The sequence below is a fragment of the Coloeus monedula genome, assembly GCF_965178545.1.
Source record: "Coloeus monedula genome assembly, chromosome: 20".
NCBI classification, from domain to species: Eukaryota; Metazoa; Chordata; class Aves; order Passeriformes; family Corvidae; genus Coloeus; species Coloeus monedula.
The window spans coordinates 325428-345846 of NC_138800.1; the positions used below are offsets into that span (position 1 = coordinate 325428).

Consider the following 20419-nt stretch of genomic DNA (forward strand, 5'->3'; position numbering starts at 1 on the left):
CACACGGCCCCGTGGGCTGAGGAGCCGGGGGCTGCAGTTCCTCAAGTGAGGAGCGATGCATTCCTTCCTCCCCCAGACACACCCACGGCCCCCTGATCCCTCCCAGCCCCACCCGAGCCTCCTCTACCTGCGCATCTCCCACCCACCCTCTGTGTCTGCCCAAGGTCACCTCTCCCCAGGGCCACCTCCTGCTCTGCTCCCCTATGTCCCACTGATGTTCGTGTTTGAAATCCCAAATCCAGTATGGAAACGCAGTGGGGTGAGCTGAGTCTTTTGCCTTGGACTGCACCAGAGATCCAGGCAGGAGGAACCCAAATCCTCCATGCTGATCCAACAGAGCCTGTCCAGAGCTGATCAGAGCATCACCATCGGTGGTGTGGGAAATGCCATCAGGGATGTGGGAAATACCTTCACTGAGGTGGGCTCCATCTCCTTCAGCTCCAGGGGGGACCAGTGGAGATGTTTCCTTGCAGGAGCAGGTCCTGCCCTGGGCCGCATCTGGCATGGTCATCTCTGGACAGGCATCTCCAGAGATGAGCAGGTTTTGGAGTCAAGGTATTACTGAGAGGGGAATATCTGCTAAGCTTCGTGTCCCAGCTAAATGAAAGCTTTATGAAATAATTCTAAAATTCTTGCAGTGAAGCATATCTTTTCCACCCTCAGCTCTGGAAATAGATGATCCATTTTTCCTGCAGCTCTCAGAAAGCTTTCCCTAAAACAGCCAATGTGTTAAATTTCAGCCCCTAAAGGTAATATTTTGATTGACTATAATGGGGCCAGCAGTGGAATTCAATGAGCTTCCAGTTGTCATAATTAATGGAGATTAAATACCTTATAAAAAGCTTGAGACAAGTTACCTGAAGGTAATCCCTGCCCTTCTCACACCTCCTCCTTCATGGCTTTTCTCATTATTATTTTGCAAAACAGTATGTTCAGACACAGAAAGTTGTAGGAGTTTTGACAGTGTGGAAAAGGAAATTAAGAACTTGCTGTCACTATTATAATTTCAGCTATTGTCATCCCAAAGGATTGTAACAGAAGCAAACACAGAAGGTTCTTACAAAAATATTTATTTATTGACATCTGAATTGAATTTTATGTCAAAAATACATGTACTTAAATACAGAAAATACGACCTGAGTCTACATTAAAAAAATACATATATTAAATAAAGTTATTTTTTATCTCAGAGTTATTGCACCTGATCCCTCCCCTATAAAAAATTAAATAGCACAACATTAAGTTGGATTTTGGAATGTTTTCAGTTTCTCATCTAGCTCTAAATGACATTGAAGCACTTCCAATGGACCCCAGCTGGTCATGCTCGCCCATCCCGGCAGCTGGGGACATGGAGCAGCTGGATCTGTCCAGGACCTCAGTCCAGCTCCAGCTCATTCACGTACTGCTGGACCCAGTCCTCCACGGGGTTGGCGCAGACTTCCCGGCCCTTCCTGGTGATAAACCTGTGGGGTGAGAGGAGGTCAGTTTTTGGTGGGAGAGCACTGAATGGAGAATCACAGAATCATGGAATTATGGAATGGTTTGGGTCGGAAGGCATCTTAAGGCTCATCCAGTTCCACCCCCTGCCATGGGCAGGAACACCTTCCACCAGACCAGGTTGCTCCAAGCCCCATCCGACCTGGCCTGGAGCACTTCCATAGCTGGGACAAGAGCCCTGCCCAAGTCCAGCCTCTCCCAAGGATAAGCAGCTCCATGCCTTGCCCATCCTATCCAGCAGCCACCAGTTTTATCTGCAAAGGCGTAGAGCAGGACCAGCATGAGGCTTCTGTGCTCCAAGCATCACCTTGTACTTCTTGTCTACCCCAGCCTTCATTCCCTGTCTTTGGAAAAGGGGCCTTCTCCTCCCTGGCTTCTCATCCCAAACCCTGCCCCAGAGGAGGGACTTACACGACAGCAGGCTGGGAGCACTGGCTGTTGGTTTCATAGTAATCCGTCACGAAGCTGCGGGGCAGCTGCCGGGAGATGTAGGAGAAGCAGCAGGAGGTCGGTGGGTCAGAGCCAACTGTAAAGGGTAAAGACAGTCATGAGCAAGGGATGGGGAACAGGGCTGGGAGCTGGGATCACCCATCCCTGGGTCTAGGGAGCAGGGAGGATGTGGAGGAGGAAAAGATGGGGTCTTTTTTCTTCTTCTTCCTTCAGTTGTTTCCCTGTTGGGTTCACCCCGAGCTGGCATTGACACAGCCCATGTCACCAGACAACATCTCCCAGCCCAAACCTGGCCACCCCTAGCCCTCCTCAGGGTGCCCACATTTGACCTCTGTAGCTGGGGTGGGGGGCATGGTTGTGGTTTTACCCTGAAAAGGGTAAAAAATACTTTAGATTTTATGCTAATGGTCTTTGAGCTGTGCCTGTCCCACAGCCCCAGAGCACCTGCCAGAAGATGGTGGGACAGAGGGAGGGACCCGGAGTGGAAGTGCTGGCAGAAGGGACAGTTCCAGCAGCGACATCTCTCCTGTCCCCATTTAGGGAAGGTGGGGAGAGCCCGGACTTACGTGGAGCAGCAGAGGTCTGGTAGCAGAAGGCAGCGATGAGGATGGCCAGGGCAGCCACAGACACCTTCATATCGGTGAAGAAGTGGTGGCTGGAGCTGGAGCAGGCAAGGGAAGCTTGGAAGGCTCTTTGCTGTCTGATGCTGAGACCATCAGCAGCCTCTCAATTTATGGGGCGAGAGGTCCATGCGGTGACTTGCGTAGGCATGGTGGAATTTCCACCAGAGTCCACTCATGGTGCAGTCTCGTGATGGAACAGAGCAGCCCCAGCCCCGGAAGAGTGAAGCTCCCTGCTCGATTCAGTGCCTCCCCAGTGACACAGGATATGAAACAGTCACTGTGGCTATTTCTGCTTCTCTCATGCCTGTCCCTTAGTAAGAAGTTCCTCTGTGGAGGTTCCTGCATTTGTTAAGTCCCCTGTTACCCAACCTTCCCAGGCAGCTCAGAGGGGAGAGAGTATCAGTGCAAGAGCTGTGCTGGGCCCAGGAGCATTCGTGGGATGAGGCTGGTTAGGGAAAAAGAGACTGAAGACTCCTTTACCATGGAATTCTCCCCTCCCTTATCTGCAAAGCCCTTGCTGCCCCAGGAGCAGGAGGTGGGAGCTGTCACCAGTGTCCTGCATGTGCTCCCCATGGTTGGAGGTGGCTCAGGGCAGGCACTGGCACAGGTAGTGGTAGGCATGAAAGAGGAGTCTCAGAAGCTGAAACACTCAAGTTTCCCCATCAATTTAAGGGAAAGGAGAGCTGAGATGGGCTATTTGTTATCTCCTGGAACTGCCTGATGCACTCCAGGTCCTATAAGGAGACATGAAATTACAATTTAGATTATACAGTTAAAATTCAAGCACTACTGGTTGTCTGGGCATGGGGATGCAGAGAGCTGAAAGAAGTGTAGACTTGTAACTCTGAAGATGAGGCAGAGAGAATTTCTCTGAAGTGCAGGGTGAGGAAGGAAACAGTGCTTCTGAAAATGAGGAGCAGATGAACTGTGGGATGAGAGCATGGGCAGAAACTGGGAGGTTGGGAAGAAAAGAGTATCCTGTCTCAGCTGATGAGAGCAAATGACCACAGACTGGGGAAGCAGTACAATATATGGGAGAGAGTAAGAGCACTGTGAAGGCTGGGCAAAGGGTGAGACAGAGATGGTTCACTGGGAAGAAGCCACCACCCTCCACACAGAGAGCCATGAAGGCGTAGCAGACTCCCTGAGGAGGAGAGGGAAGGCCAGGCAGGGAGGTGGTGAGCGCTCTGGGAAGAGCTGAGGGCTGTCCAGCTGGAGCGAGATGTTCCTAGAAGGATATCTGTTCTCTACAGGAAAGCATACATTCCCAGGGAATGTCTCCATTTTGTTATTTTCAAGACATCATGGAGTGGTGATGTCTTGATAGACACTTCCTGAAAGCCAGTGGAAGGTTTATAATGCAAAGTGGAGCAACCCAACCTCACCCCGGCACCTCTGCACTCCCCCCAGCGGCGCTGGGCATTGACTCATCCTGGTTCTATTAAAGGTTTCCAGCTACTGCCCCAGGAACCTTCTGTAAATAACCGGGTATTTTCCCAGTATCTTCCAGCCCTCCACCAGCCATACCAGGTTAGCTTCCTGCAGGTGACCTGCCCTGCTCCAGGTGGACAACGAGGGGTCCAGAGGACAAGGCACAGGAGAAGCCACAGATTTGTCCCACCCTCAGGGAGGCTCCTGCTGGGAGATGTGGTGGTGTCTTTCACCCAGGCTGGGGAGGGCACATCTACCCCACAGAGCAAATATGGCTCTTGCCAAGCTGAGCATCCCCTTTCAGAGCTGATCTGGCCCATTTCCATCTTTCCCTCTGCAGAGAGGCACCTTGCAGGCTCACTCATCAGTCCAGATCCCATTCCCTCACTCTGTTTGTCATCTTGCTTGTCCCCAAATATCCTGGGAAGATGAGGAGAGAGCCTGCCTCCACATGCAGGGCACTCAGCCAGGCAGGAGGTGGGAACCTGGCGTTCTGACGACGCCAGCTGGGGTGGGAGGGAGTGAGCGTCATCTCCCTTGGATCCTGTCTGGCTGCTCAGGAAATATAACTTGTACATGGATGGAGGAGCATGGTTTGTCTCTGAGCTGTTCCTCTGATTGTGCCCTCAAGCATCCGTGGGTTATGCCTGGAGATCCAGCCCCTGCAGCCCAGTGCTCCTGTCCTGCTCCCGAGGCTCACGGTGCCAAAATGTGGAGAGATGTTCTGCTAAATGACGAGTTTCATGAAAACAGAAGAATTAGTTTGGGATCTGCTTTGATTATTCAAATGTTTTCAATGAGGGATTTTCCCTTTCAGGCTGGACACCTCTGCGCCTTAATCCCTTTGTCAGCAAATTATTTTGACCTCTTGGGGACTATTTTGAAATTAATAAAAGCAAAAATTTCCTTAGTTTAGCTGAATCAGTTTAGGATCAGTTTAGAATCAGTTTAGTTGAGGTAATGTGTGTTACAGGGGACTTGTAAGGGCTGAAACTTTTCCACTGCTGAGAGCCAAAAATAACCCCAAAGCCAAGTTGCTTGGTTTCTAGCAATCAAATTCTTCCTTAGAAATCTGACAAAGGCTCCTGCTGTGCCAGCTTGTGGCCAGCTGGATGGAGGTGGGAGGCTACAGTCATGCCGGTGATGCCCTGGGATGTTGCAACATGCTCCTAAAAAATGTTTCCTTACCCACTTCCCACATTCCAGTGATGATGAAAAGAGAAAGTCATCTCTTCCAGCTCTTCGCCCTTTTAGGAAGGATGGTTGAGTGTGTCTCATTTTCCCTGGGAGGTGCCTTGAGACATGAAAATGGCCATGGAAGAGTGGGAAAAGTGGGCTGGAACATCTCTGGGGGGAATTAATTTAATTACACAGCAAAGTGGTGGTGTAAAAAGGAAGTTTTCCCATCAGGTGGCTTCAGAATTCCTGATCCAGCAGGCAGTGCTTGGAGTCAGTGGGATTTGCCATCTGAAGGATGTTGCCCTGTTTTACACAGAGGGATATGACTGAGGTTTTCTACAAGTCCCCCAAAAAATCCCAGAAGAAAGTGCTAAGTAAAGCAAATGCCTAAAATAAATTCAGTGACAGCAGAAATAGGGAAATTCTCTGTCTTAATGAATGGGGAACCTGGAAAAAACTGGTGACATTGGCTGATGTAAGCTGCTATTTATAGCAGGGTTTAATGCTGAGGAACTGGGATTCACACAGAAAAGGAAGTAATTGAAGATGTCTTGAGTTCAGAAATTGCCCCTAAGCCAAGATCCACCGACATCTCCAGCTCCATCCTGCCCTGCTCCAGCTCCAGCTCCAGCACCAGTGACATTACATCAGTGTCCAGAAATGTCACCCCCACCATTCTTGACATTTCTGGAGAAATGTTGGAATTTTTTAGATGATGTCACATCCTGGAACTGACTCCAGTAAGAACCTGTGCCTGTGGGAGTGACTGGGGACCATCTGTCTCCAGTGTGGTGGGTCCAGGGGAGAGCATGGCCAACTTGGCCGGTCACCTCTGGCTGGTTCCACAGGAAACACTTTGTGTTTCCCCAAAGTCGTGTCAGGACAGGAAGCTGGTCATAGCTGATAAGAAATGTGTATCTTGATAAAGGTCCCATCCTTCTCCAGCAAAGGCATTTTACAAAATAAAATATTCTGGGAAGTGCTCTTCTTTCTAATGGCTGATGCCTCAGATTTTTCCTGGCCTTTCTTTTAAAGCAGAGAAAACCAAAGAGGATGGAGGGTACAGTATTTCAAAGCAAATTAAAGTGAAATAAAAAAGCCTCTTTGCTCCACACCCCTCTCCATTCTTGGCATGCAAAGAAAGAAACAGGGGAAACCTGAGTTTTTGCAATTTTTGAGCCTTAGGGAGGTGACTGTGGGGCTGTGCCCCTGGTTCACCCTGACTGCTGGCTCCAGGGGCTGGGACATACCCAACCCAGCCCCTTCAGCATCCCTCAAACCCCAAAAGTCTGGGAGGACCAGACAAAGTGTCTCTCCCGGGACTGCATCCTCTGCCCACCTCCCGCAGATCGTTGGTGAGTGCCCCAGGAAGAGCAAGGAGGACCAGGCTGAAAATTCAGAGCTCTGCTGTGATGGAAACTAAAAGAGGGTAGAGTTAGAATAGATATGAGGAAGAAATCCTTCCCTGGGAGGGTGGGCAGGCCCTGGCACAGGGTGCCCAGAGCAGCTGGGGCTGCCCCTGGATCCCTGGAAGTGTCCAAGGCCAGGCTGGACATTGGGGCTTGGAGCAGCCTGGGACAGCAGAATGTGTCCCTGCCATGGCAGGGGGTGAACAAAGTGGTCTTTAAGGTCCCTTCCAACTTTTTGATTCTATGATTCTATGAAAACCAAACCCACTTTTAGTGAATCCAGTGGGCCTTGCCTGCCCATTATAATCGAGGAAAAATAAAAATACATAAGATACAAATAGTTTTCATTTTCATTGGTGCTCCTGGTGTGCAGATTTCTAGGCTTTTTGGGGTGGGGTGGGCGGAGGTCCCCCCAGGGAGCATGGGATATCTGGCTGATCCCCACAGGTTAGAACCACAACCTCCCCTGAGAGCAGGGATAACCTTTAAATTTGTGTCAGGGCCATTGCCACAGCTGGAGGACTTCCCCAATCATGGAATCATGGAATCATTTAGGCTGGAAAAGCCCTCTGAGATCATCGAGTCCAACCATCCTCCAGGCATTACCAGGGCCACCACTAACCCAGGTCCCCAAGTGCCACATCCACACATCTGTTAAACCCCTCCAGGGTGGGGACTGATGGCCCCCAGACTCCCTTGCCCAGCGCTGGCCCCTCTCTGCAGGGTCCTGGCAGGGCTGTGTCACTGCGGGGAGCTCGGAGCCCCACGGGAGGTGCGAGCCCCGGTCCCACAGCGGGGTGTGAGCTCTGCAGCTGCCAGTGAACAGCCATGGTCATGCACTGGTGTTTACTGGCCTCATGATGTATTCAAAGCTGTAAAACCACTTCCCATGTGTGGGGCTGGTTGGAGGTTGGGGTGTTCGGCAGCGTTTCTCTGAAGTGCAGGTCCTGTCCCACGTGATGTGGAGGGTTTTGCCACCCCAGATGGGTTTGTGCCCTTCAAAGGGGATATTGTCTGGCTGCCCCAGCTAGCACGGGCTGTGCCTGGCACCCGCATCCCCTGGGGGAGAGGGGAGGGCTCGGAGAGCTTTGGCACTGCTCACTGATGTGCCACAGCTCCACAGCCTCTCCTCCATCACTTCATGGCCCTGCAGCCTCCCCCTGTGGGCTCTTGCACCCTTCCACTGCCCCACGGCCTCTCCTGCATCCCCCCCACAGCCTCCACAGCCACAGCATCCCCTGCCCTCCCCAGCCCCAGGGTTCCTGCATCCCTTGGGGACCATGCAGGAATACGCAGCCACATGCTGGGGACTTGCTGGGCTCGGTTTGTGAGTGGGAGTAGAGGGACCTGGGCTCGATCAGGGGTCACCTGAGGGACAATGCTGTGCTGTGACCCCCAGAGCACCTCACCTCTGCCCCAGGTGAAGCCACCAGCATCTCCCAAATGGATCATCCCGCTCCCCAGAGCCTGCATCCACTTGTGGACTTACAGAAGGAGGAGAAAAGGCTACAGGAAGTAACGGGGATAATAATACTCCTTTCTGTGCTCCAAGGTCCTTCAGTGCCAGGGCTGGCATAGTGCAGCCCCCACGGGTGAGCTGTGCCCCTGGGGGGGGGCTGACAAAGTCCCCCCCAAGCCTGGGGAGAACCCTCACCATCACCCATGGGCAAAGTACCCCCATGCTCCTGCCCTGGGCTCTTGGCTTTGTGACCTGTGGCTATAGGCGAGGGCACGATTTCAGGGGAGCTTGAAGGAGTTTGAAAGCTTCTGGGCTAATCCTTGTCACTGTTTATATCCCATGGGATGCAGGCTCAGCACCCCCATAACATCCTTCCCTACACTCTTCTCCTTTGAATAATTTTAGCTTTCTATTTCTATCCTGCCTGCACCAAAACAAACCTCATACCCCAGTCGGGTGAGGCTAAAGTGGTAAAGAATGGCTTGTTTCCAGGAATAATAAAGGAACCTTGAGAGGCGTCAGCTCATAAACAAACTACAGGAACTGCAGTAGCAGAGGGCTCTGGGATTTGCCAGAGAAGCGAAAACCAGTGGCCAGAAGCAGAAAACCGAAACCAGAAAACGGCCCCGGAGGTCGGCAAGGGCGACTCGCTTGGCATCATCCTGGCAGGAGCTCCAGGGCTGGCAGCCGGTGACTCAAAGCTGGAGCCCTGGGGGCGGGGGGGTGTCTGTGATGGGGAGGAGGTGGCCCCCCTTTCCAGGAGGCTTCCCAGCATTCTGGGGGAAACAACAACCCCGCTGACAAAGCAGCTCTGTGGGCATCCACTGGTGACACAACCGAGGGGCTGCAGCTGCAGTAGCTCTTTGCAGCACCCCTCCTCCTCCGCCTCCTCCTCCTTCTTCAGCTCCTCACATTTAGTGATACTTTCTTTCCTCACACTGACCATCTCAGAGTTTCCAGGTCAAAGACAGAGCTGCAGGTCCCATCGCAGCCACCACGCCTCCCCACATCCCCCTGTGCCCCGTGCACATAATCAGCCTCATGGTTTGTGCCTTGCAGGCAGCAGCTGGTGAGCAGAAGGTGCGAAGTTCCCATGAGCAAAGCTGTCACTGGCTGGTGCCAGCCGCAGGGTGCCTTTCTGCAGCCTCTGTCACCGCTCCACGCAGCGCTGGCGTTTGTCACTTCCCCGAGCACGCACTCACATGTGAGTTGCAAGAACAGAGGAACATAAAACCCCCACTGTTGGTTTCTGAATGAATTATTTCCGTGGCAAAAAGCCACAATTTGGGTTTTTCAGCAGCAATTCAGCCAAAAGCTGGAGCCGCTTCTTGTTCTGTGCTGAGCTGATCAGACTTACCAAGGGAACAAAGAGCTGATCCTGCCAGAGCTTGCTTCTGGCAAAAACCACCACCTTCTCTGATATCCATTCAGGACTTACAGAGCCTTTGTCCCCTCTAAAAGCACACCCTTGGCCACTCCGGTGAGGTCGCTGCCCAGATGAGGATGAGTCATGGCCGGCAGCATCAGGAATGTAATGCAGGACAAGACCATGAGGGAAAGGAGGAATGCAAAACAAATCCTCCCCATGGGATAAGCATGGGAAGGAACAGACCATCACCAGTCTCAGGAACCTCCAACCTTCTTCTTTCAGTCCCTGCCAGGGACAAGCCAGCTGGTGAAGGACAGTACCTCCATTGCTCTCATGTGCAGATCCAGGGTAGCCAAGCAGGGGGTTTAGACTCCTGGGAGAGAAAATCCAGGCTCAGGAATACAACCAGAGGCCTGAGCATCCTCTCTGCAGTGGTGGGGTCTTTGACTGTGTGCCCAGAATGTGACAGGACATCAGGAAGCCTAGGTCATCCCTCTCCCTTCTCCCCAAGGAGCTGCCCTGAGTTGCTGGCCTGCTGAGACTTGCAAGTCTGTCCCATGTCAGGCAGGTTGTCCGCCACTTTCTTCTCACCTCTTTAGCCAGAAAATCCATCTTCTACCCAAGCCATCTTTTGGAGAGAGTGGCTGAGGCTGGAAAAATGTCTCAGGTGCGGCAAACCCCTTTTGCCAGTGAACTCCCTGCTCCCAGGTGGGATCCCGCCCTTTGGGATGCCTGTGACTGCTAAGGGCAAACTGATGAAGGGTGGGTTAGTTAAACAGCAGTGAGAGAGGCAAGAATGGGCTGGATACTGTGCTTGGAGGGTTGTTATCTATGGCACAAAGTCCAACTGGATGCCAGGCAACAGCGCGGAAACCCAGGGATCGATACTTAATTATCTTCATGTCCTGGCTGATGGGACAAAGGGCGCCCTTAGCGAGCTGGCAGGTGACACAAAGCTGGGAGGAGGGGTTGTCACACCCTTCCCCTCTACTCAGCACTTTTGAGGCTGTTCCTCGAGTGCTGGGTCCAGTTCCGGGCTCCCCAGGGTTAGAGACCTATGGACATGCTGGAGGGAGTCCAGCAAAGGGCCACAGAGATGATGAAGAGACAGGAGCATCTCTCCAGGGAGGAGATGCTGGTACAGTTCAGGCTGGAGAAGGCTCAGGGGATTCTTACCAACGTGTGTGGAGCAAAGCAGATGCAGCCCAACTCTCCTCAGTGGTAGCCACTGACAGGACAAGAGGCAATGAGAAATTCTATTTAAACACCAGATAAAACTTTATTGCACTTTGAAACAGGCTGTCCAGAGAGGCTGTGGGGTCTCACAGCCCACCTGGAGATGGTCCTGGGCAGCCTCCCCACAGACTGGGCTGGATGAATTCAAGCCTCAGCTCCTCACCAGCCCTGTGGGTGTGGGGAGGGCAGGCAGAGTGTTTGGGGTGGCACAGAGCCCTCAGTGCAGCCACCCCTGAGCTCTGGGACAGCAGCTCAGTAGTCTCTGGCAAACACCCAGCACACATGGCACGAGAGCACTTCTGTGCTGCCTGTTGGGGTTTTTTCCAGAGCTGCATAATCTTACACAAACATTATCTTTCCCTAAACAGCTTCACTGGGAAACTCCCCCTGGAGTCCAGAGAGACCGTTCTCCTCTTTGTGGCCAGGCCACTTGGCACATTTTAGTTTCCTTTTGTTTTGAATAAAGCAAAAATGAGTGCTGAGTCACTTGGCATTGTGAACCATATTCCATTCTGCCTTACTTTTTTCTGTTCCATCTAATTCCTTTCAGCTATTTTCACTTTCATGTCATCCTTTTTCATCATGTTGGAATTTCCATTTCGGCTTCTCCCAGCTGCCTCCAGGACTCCTTTTTAAAAGGGGGCTGAATCCAGCTGCTGCACACTGAGCTGCATCTTCCGGAGCTTCTGGTCCTGCTCCGACAGCCCTCGCCTGACGGAAAGATGAAGGTCTCTGCAGCTGGATTGGCTCTTCTCCTCATTTCAGCCTCCTTCTCCCAGACTTTCTCTGGTCCGGGTGAGTCCTGCTTTTTCATTTGTGAAGGGAGAACAGATCTGGGCCTTCAGTGTTATTTCTCCATTGAGCTCCCATGGCAGATAACTGGGAATTTATCAGCATTTGTGCCACTCTCCACTCTGTCCAGAGATCAGCTGCATGTAGGAACCCTGGAATTAGAAAATCATCCATCCATCCATCCATCCATCCATCCATCCACCCTGGGCTCAGAGCACTTATTCCTGGTTAGAGTTGAAGGATTTCAGCCTCTGCCCTGGGGCTGGAGGAGTTGGGGAAGTGAAGCTCTGAGCAATGGCAGGTTGAGAATCTCCCACAGTACCTTGATACTGCTCGTGGCATTGGACCAGATGATCCCCCCATGTCCATTTCAACCTTAATTATTCTCTAATTCCTCACTACCTTCCCTGACAGCACAGCTCCCGCTGCTCACATTGTCTTCCTTTGCCTCTTCTAGCTGGATCTGACCTCCCAATCTGCTGTGTCAAATATACACAGCACAGGCTCCCATGGAAGCGCATCCAGCGTCATTACATCACCAGCAGCAGTTGTCCCCTGACAGCTGTCGTGTGAGTGCCAGCACGGGGGACAGGGTGGGGACAGCCGCTGGGGGGGCGGTGGGGGGCTGACCAGCTCTGCACAGCAAGGGGGGCTGCAGGAACACAGCAGGGAGAGGGGAATACCAAGGAGAAAAGGCTCACACAGGGATTGCTGGGGATACCCAGGGGTGCTCTTGCAGGAGTGGAGGAGGCTGTGTGGGACAAGGGATGGGAGTGGGGAGCATAGGGGTAAACCTCTTGTGATGCTCAAATCTGGGACCCAGGCTCTCCTGGGAAGCAGGTGTGAGCAGAGATCTAACATGTCCCATCCCTGTTCCACAGGTTTGTCACAAAGGCAGGCCACCAGGTCTGTGCCGATCCCGAAAATGCCTGGGTCCAAAGACACCTGCAAATCTTGGAGAAGAACTGAGCCAAGCAGCAGAGCATGTGTGTAGCTGCTGTCATGGACAAGTCATGTTATCCTGAGCTCCAGCCATGGAGCAGGACCCTGGGACAACAGGAGCTGCAGGAGCATCTGCAGGTGTCCCCAAGGGAGTGCTGGAAGGACACCTTGTGTTCGGAACTGCCGCTTATCCTTGGCTTGCACGGACCAGGCTGCAGCCTCCTCCCTCTGCCCTGACCCCAGGCCCATGGGACTGCGCCTCGGCTGCTGTATTATTTGAAGTTATTTAAGAAATTATCATATGGGGCAGTCAGTCCTTTTTTCCCTGTGGATAATGATATTATTTATAGGGGGGTGACAGGGAGGGTTATTTATAGGAGGGTGACCCAATGTTGGATGACGGGGGACCCTGGTTTATACACATGAACTCATGATTCTGAGAATAAAGAATTTGGAGAAAACCTTTGCTTTTTCCCTCTTATGTGCCTTCGTGTGGTGTTCACCAGCTCACACACAGAACATCCCTCTGAGCCATCTGAGCCTCTGTAGGACACATGAAGATGGAAAATGGTTTGAGGCAAACCCATAAAGTTTCCACACTGCAGACTCAGGAACATCCTCCAAAACCTCATTCCCCCACTGCACACACCCCCACTCCCCACATCCTCTACCGAATTAGATGTGTTCGTATCCACATGTGGGACTTTTACACACATGAATCTGCTCTCCACACTCCCCAGGCACATCCCACACACTTGCTGCTCCCAGCCCCACACACCCCACCTCAGACTGGTCCATGGGTGTGCAGTAAGTCATGCTGAGACCAGCAGTGCTGCTTGGAGAGGGACAGGGGACCCATCTTTCATTCTGACCCTCCCAATGGGGTTTGTTCCTCACTTTCCCACCTGTAAAACAAAGAGGAATGTCCAGCTCTTGCTGCAGGGGTAAAACAAGCAGCAGAAAACCTGCTGCAGTTGTTCTCAGGATGCAGCTTTCCATGGGAACACAAATGGGAAGGAGCAGGTCCCAAGGGTAAAAGCACAGTGCTGGGCACAGCTTGTCCATGGAGGTCTTGCTCAGGGCTCCTTGACATCTGCACTCTGGGAAGAAATCCCAGAAGGATTTTGGTTGTAAAGGACTTAAAGCCCATCTCATTCCATCCCTGCCATGGGCAGGGACACCTTCTGCTGGACCAGTGTGCTCTAAGTCCCATCCAACCTGGCCTGGAACACTTGCAGGGCTGGGGCAGCCACAGCTTCTCTGGGCACCCTGTGCCAGGGCCTCCCCACCCTCACAGAGAAGAATTTCTTCCCAATGTCCATTCTAAATTGACCTCCTTCAGTGTAATACCATTCCCCTTTGTCCTACAGCAACAGGCCCTGCTAAAAGTTTTGTCAGCATTTTTCTTACAGACCACCTTCAAGTGCCCTCACAGCGTAGTCCAGAGCTGTCCTGGCCTTGCCCACATCCCATTCTTCTTTCTAAAGCAAAAAAAAGCTTTCTCTTAGTGTTTATTTTTTTCCTGCTGCAGCTATAGGTCAGATTTGGCAACTCTGAGGCTGGGAAAGCACCTCTGTGTTGTCTTGTGATTTCTCTCTAGTCTTGTGTTTTCCAGGCAGGAAAGCTGGCTGGAGGCAAGAGGGTCATGGACACCCAAGGAGCAGCATCCCAGCAAAGGGCAGCCCAGCCCAGCATCATTCTGTGTTCCAGGAAATGGTGCTGGTGCTGGGGAAATATGTGGAGAGATAAAAGTCTGCAGGGGGTGTATCCTGAGTGGGGCTACCTCACTGCACTGTGAAACCCTGGAGCACAGTGGCCAGTGGATGGACAGGAGCGGATGAAGAGCCTGGGAACGGGGTGCTGGGTGTCTCCCATACCCGTGAGGACATCCCAACCCCGTGTTTGGTGCTGCAGAGGAACTGCAGGAGCCCCAAATTGTCCCTGGTCTGGGACCCTGGGTGCTGAGAGGGGATGGAGGATGGATGTTTTGGAGAAAGGGAAGTTGAGGGGAGTACTGGGGTTTATCCCATGCCCAGGATTCAGGGACAGGCTGGAGAGGCTGGATCATCCAGTGCTGCAGCTGCCTCCCCTCCAGGCAGTCCCTGGCTGTGTGCCCAGGCACTTGTGGGAATTTCCCTCTCAAGCCTTTCTGGTTTCGGTTTCCAGTTGCTGAACTTAGGGAATGTTTCCTTCACTGCCTGCAGTGGCAGAAAGCATCAGGAGATCAGAAGACCTTCATGGTTCCATGGGCAAAACACTGGATAGCCTGCTTTTCTCTGGCCTTTTTGAGAGCATGAACCCTGTGGCTGTTCCCTCTGTCCCAGCTTCACTTGAAGAAGCCCTGGGAAGACAGAGGAGCCATGGCTACCCTCAGTCCCAATGTCCACATTGTCTCCCTGCTGGTCCCTGCTCCAATCCCATCATGAACATCCTGGCACAGCCTCTCACTGCCACTCCTGGAGAACTGATGGTTTGAACTTGGCCTCACACCTCAGCCACTTCAATTTCTCTCTTTTCAATCTGCACTGGCCACTTCATCCAAGAATCCTTTCTCCTAAACCCACCCATTTACACATCCCATCACTGGTGCTACCCTGTGGAAAGTGGGGGCTGGATGGATCAGTGCTACACAAACATGGTCTGTGTGATGGGAACTTGAAGGTCTCTCTGCTTGAGCCTTGTTCCTCTCCTTGTTGCTGCTTTTCTTTCTCAATCCTGCTCTGCTCCAGGTAAGTCCACCCACCCAGAACCACAGAATCACTAAGGCTGGAAAAGACCTCTAGGATGGTTGCCCCAGCCACTACCCCAGCTCTGCCAGGGCCACCACTGACCGACATCCCTATGTGCCACTTAAATGCCTTCAGGGATGGGGAAGGTGATGCCCTGGGCAGAGGTGATGATAAGGGGAGGTCAGGAGACAACATGAACATCTGCAGACCACCGTGGCACCAACGGGGCTTGGGGGTGTTTTACAGGATTTTATCTCACACTGGTTTTCTTGGCCCTGATTATTGGAGGTCATTTGTTGCTGGACATGAGGGGGGCCTGAAGAAATTGCTCCCAGGGGTGATGGAGTGGAAAATGCTGGAAAATGTCCTTGGAAGTGAAGACTTGACCTGCCTAGCTGCCAGGTGAGGATACTCTTGTCCAAGGGGTGATACAAAAGCTTCTGAACTTTTGCTTCAGCCGGCTCTGATGGATACAGCCCGAATTGCTCCCATCCCCTGTAGAGCTTCAGCACAGGGAGGTGGGACCAGCAGTTTCGTTTTCTACCCACAAAGTAATCAGCCAGTTTTGAATGTCAACCGCAGGCTGATAAAGTGCTTTTGTTGGTTTTACTTTGTGCTTTATTAAACAAAATTCTTGTTTCCTTCCCCAGGAAAATTCAGAACAGCAGTGAATTGGTGCCTGTCTTGCAATAAACACTAACTGAGCATCCCAAGGGCTAAGCCTGTCTCAGGCTGCATTCCCAGAGCAGTCTGTGCCAGTGATGTGGTCCCAGCCACCCCCCTTCCATCTCACCATAGGGACACCCCTGAATCCCCACCCTGAGATTTCCAGGCATTCCTTTGCCAGATCTGAGGTGGCAAAGCCCCACCAGCTCCCAGCCTATGATATGATGGGGGGAAAGGGCTGGGAGGAAGTTCTGGCTCTGCATCAGCATGGGGGCTGGGAGGTGCTAGCAGGTGCTGAGGCTGCTGCTGCTGAGGTGCTGGGATCAGGGAGGCCAAGCAGAAGGGAAGGCTTTCAGAGCTAAGGAGGCTGGGGCATTTCCAGCTGAGAAGTTGGGGTTTTTCCCCTATGTCTCCCAAAATAGTTGTAGTGGGGTTCCTGTTTTCCAAACAGGAGGGAAACGACACAGATGACACAGAGGGAAAACAACTTTATTCTTTGGCACCAGCACAAAACAGTGGTTTGAGAATAAGCCTGAACGCTGCGGTTCCACAACGAGCATCCTGTAAGAAACCAGGGTACCACTTCCTTCTCTGGGCGCAGATGTTACTCACAGCATCTGCTGCACCGCTACAAAATTCAGCAGGCAAAACTCAGCCTGGGCTTACAGGACAGCACTCAGACCTAATTCCAACCTAGCTCTGGGATGAAATCCCCCTCCCATTCTAGTAGTGGAGGCACAAGGTGGAGCTCAGTTTAGCCACATCACACAGCAGGGCCTAAGATGGGTCTGCAAGGCCAGGAGGTCTTCAGCCTCACGGCTGCCCTAAGTGTGGCTGAATTATTGCATATAAATGACACCTTTGCAAGACAAAACGGACTTCAGGGGTCCCAAGGTGGCTCAGCAGGTCCTGGTGCGTGGCAGTAGCATTTCTAGGTCTGTGCCAAGCTCTGACGGATGGTCTGACAGGACTTCTCAGCTTCCAGTGCTCACTGCAGCTCCAAGCTGTTCACATATTCCTTCACCCACCTGGCATCAGGGTCAGCACAGACCTCCCGCTTCTTCCTGGTCACAAACCTGGCAAGTCAGAGGTTCAGGGGTTACAGTCCCAAAGGGGAAAAGGGACATGAGGGACTTGGGTCATGTCATTGGATCATCTCCCACAAACCCACAAGCATCCGGGAGCTGCAGATCCTGCAAAAACCCAGGGGGAGATCAGGGCCCCTTGGGAGAACCTGTCACGCTCAGATATTCATCTCCTTGTCCAATGCAGAGGTGAGCCTGGATGCAGCGTGGAATGTTGTGTGGATTGGGCTCATCAGCTCTGGAAGGTCCTGCTGGCTCCTGACCTCCTTCCCATGCCTTATTCCCAGCACCAGGACAGTCCAAGGAGACCAAGGACCACTTATTTCTCAGCTGAGGAGGGTGAGGGCTCACACGCTGCACAGGGACCTGGGTGGCTGCTCCCTTCCCCCGGGGATGATAGCTCACAGCACCCTGCTCCTGACCCTGTTGAATGTGAAGCCAGGAGCCCTAAGGCTGGCAAAGCCTCCCCTCACAGCCCAAAGCCGGTACTTACACAACTGCTGGCTGGGAGCACTTGCTGCTGGTGTAGAAATACTCCTGCACATGACTCTGGGGCAGCTTTCGTGAGGTGTAGCTGAAGCAGCACGGAGTTGTGTCAGATCCCACTGGAAGAGATCAGGAGATCCAGCCTGAGATCATCACTCAATAACTTGCACATTCCTGGCTGAGAGCACAGGCAACCACCCCTTAATCAGCTGGAAAGCCCCTTCTCCTCCTGTTTTCCCTGAAAATCAGCAAGAAATTGCTGTGAACACTAAAGCTTGATAAACAACATTGCTAGGATTGCTTGTTAAAAGTTTTACACTTGCATCCCAGGGTAGAAATCCCTTTGGTTACCCTGGGTCCACTCCTAAAGGCCAGAAACAAAATCAGGGGAAAGGAAACCTGAAAACCTTGATACCAGTAAAATTCATCCCTAAGATGAAAGGATGTTAGAAAGAAAGACCAGTCCAAATAAATCAGGAGAAGTCATTCAAGCAGGTTTCCAACCTTTGCAGCTGACTTTTGCCAGTTCTGCTCCAAATTACAGGCAGTCAGAGCAAAAGCCCACCCCAGGAGAGCAGAGGGATGCTATACTCACATGGAGCAGGAAAGGCCTGAGAAAAGAGGGCAGCAACCAGGATGACAGAGAGGCAGAGTGTGGAGGTGTTCATCCTGGACAGGAATAAGCTGCAAGAGCAGAAGCAGGACCAGAGCAGGTTCCTCCTGTGCCTTTTGCGAGGTGCTGGCTCAGTCCTTGCTTTTTATAGGGACAGGGGCCAGTCAGTCAGATTAGAAGGCAAGTGTGGAATTTCCAAAAAATAATAGAGCTGATGTCATGGCACCTTTGCCTCACAAATACTGGAAAAAAAAGAGGAAACAGCTGGTTGAGGAAGCAACAGAATAGTGTTTGTGTGAAGGGAGGTAAGCGTGAGCAAATCAGCCCCCACTGACCAAGACAGGATACGAAACCACCCTTGAGCAGCAGCTTCACATTTGCATCATCCGAAACAACTCTGCTTACCAAACTCACCTCAGCATCCTCCCCAAAGCACCAGGAGGACCCAGCTTGGTCTCCTCTTCAAGGAACCCAGTTTGGGGGTCAAGGGTGCTCAGACCCTCAAATGGAAGGTGCATGTCCAGCCATGGGGTCCCTTCTCCAGTTGTGGGTCTGGGAAATGTCCAGGGTGGATACAGGGGGTCAGTGAGGGCAGGCAGCAGGAACACTCAGTCTGCAGGCTGCCTGTAGATCCAGGCTGGCAGCCTTGGCACCGTCAAGCACAAAATTCTCAGTGCTGTGCTTCCTGTGTGGGGCTTGTGCCCCCAAAGCCCTCCCAACACCCCCCAGTAATGGCAGGGCTTGACTGGGAATCCTGCTTGGATGGGCTGACTCTACAAAGAGCATCTTCTCCAAGTGCCAGGGGGTTTGGTACAAGGTGGGATGCAGAGGGCAGAGCAGGAGGTTCCCCAGCCCAGGGAGTGGAGAGGGACCAAGAGACCCCAGTCCCTGGCACTTGCCCACAGTCAGGGGATCATGGTATGGTCTGCCCAGAGGCCCCGGCACTGCCCTTGCCATGGCACGATGGGTTCTCCAGGATGTCCCAGGGAGCATTTCCCCTTTTTCCACCTCTCTCTTCTTTGTGACAGGGCCCCATTTTGCCAGCTCGCAGCCTGTGGTTCCTCTGGGTGTTTTTCAGCCCAGCTGCTGATCACGAGGAACCACAAGCTCATGTTCCTGGGATTTCCTCACTGACCCTCGGCCCCAGTGTTGCAGCAGGGCTGCAGACAAGGGCTGTTCTGCTGCCCCTCTCCTTCTCCCCCACTGATCTCATGGGTCTGTGGGGCACTCAGAGCCTCCCCAGTGTCCCTTCACCATGATGTCCCCATGGGTGGGCACCAGTGCTGCAGGAGGGTCTCCAGGGCTGTGCCAGGGACCCTGCTGGGGTGGGCAGGAGCCCATGGCTTTTCCAACTCATCCTCCCAGGAGCAATACAGGTGGTTTCCTGAGGACCCTGAGGACTCTTCATGAGCAGGAGCTGGAGCTGAACCGAGTGCCTGACATCATGGGGTTGTCACAGACACATGGTGGTGGCATTTTGGGGCAGCACAGCAACGTGCTGCGGGTACTCAGGCTTTGCAAGGGACAAAACCTCAGCTGGAATTTGCCAAGGGACATCCCCCTGTCAGAGGTGGGGAGCTGGATTATTTATTGCTACTGCCATGTTGCAGTCAAGAATTGTGATTAGACTGTTGGTCTGGCTAATTGATGTGTGGGGGCACTGCTGATGCCCCAGACCCACGCAGGTGCAAAGGAAGGCAGTGGGTCTCACCTTCACCTCCTCAGCACAACAATAATTGCATTTTGTGCTGAGCCTCATCCCCACTGCCCCAAGGCTGATCCTGGGGCTGGGATTTCTCTTTCCAAGGAGCAGTGCCTGTAGAAAAAGTCTGGTTTTTATGCCCTCCACCTGCCCTGCCACATGGCCTGACAAAGGGCTCCGAAAGGCAGCTCCTGTGCCGTGACACCTCCCAGTTGCACGTGGTGGGTGGCAGCCACTCACCTTCCATCAGAGACAGAGACTGTCCTGCCCTGGGACATGCGAATGAACCTGTTTGGTGTTCCCAGACCTGCTGGCAGACGAAGGAACTGTTACTGCCTGTGACATAATAGGTGACAGGGCCAGATCGAGATCTAAGAAACCACAGAAAGGTACTGATGCTCCCCCAACCGCAAGGCAGCTGGAGCTCACACTCTGTCACAGCTGGTAAAGGCAACTGAAACCGTGACATCTGATTTTTGCTCTGACAGTGCAGGGTGACTCTGCCTCAGCCCTGCACAGCCTCTCCCTTCCCTGCTCCTGACATGCCCAAGGGCTGGCACAATCCTGTAGCATCATCACACAGCCCAGCCTTGCCCCTCACGGGCAGGCTTTGCTCTGTGCAGGGTTTTTTGAAGGTGCATTCTGCAGCCCTGGCCCTCACAGCAGAGATGCCAGAGGGTTGGAAATATGCCAGGTCATTTGTCGTGGCTCCATCCTTCCTCCAGGCCTACTCTGCATTCCCCAAAGCTGC

General features: G+C 52.7%; 2 protein-coding genes across 2 annotated transcripts; both read right to left on the reverse strand.

The window, feature by feature from the left end:
• Positions 1-1375: 1375 nt before the first annotated feature.
• LOC309580495 (C-C motif chemokine 4 homolog) lies at positions 1376-2583 on the reverse strand (the record flags this gene model as incomplete). The annotated part of the gene is made up of 3 exons (XM_082294510.1): positions 1376-1463; positions 1909-2023; positions 2514-2583. 3 exons carry the CDS (start codon positions 2581-2583, stop codon positions 1376-1378), a joined length of 273 nt encoding a protein of 90 aa, XP_082150636.1.
• A 14187-nt stretch (positions 2584-16770) lies between these two features.
• Positions 16771-18021, reverse strand: LOC309580476 (C-C motif chemokine 5-like; the record flags this gene model as incomplete). Its single annotated transcript, XM_082294482.1, has 3 exons — positions 16771-16858; positions 17361-17472; positions 17949-18021. The coding sequence occupies 3 exons, from the start codon at positions 18019-18021 to the stop codon at positions 16771-16773; spliced, it is 273 nt and encodes a 90-aa protein (XP_082150608.1).
• Positions 18022-20419: the final 2398 nt, after the last annotated feature.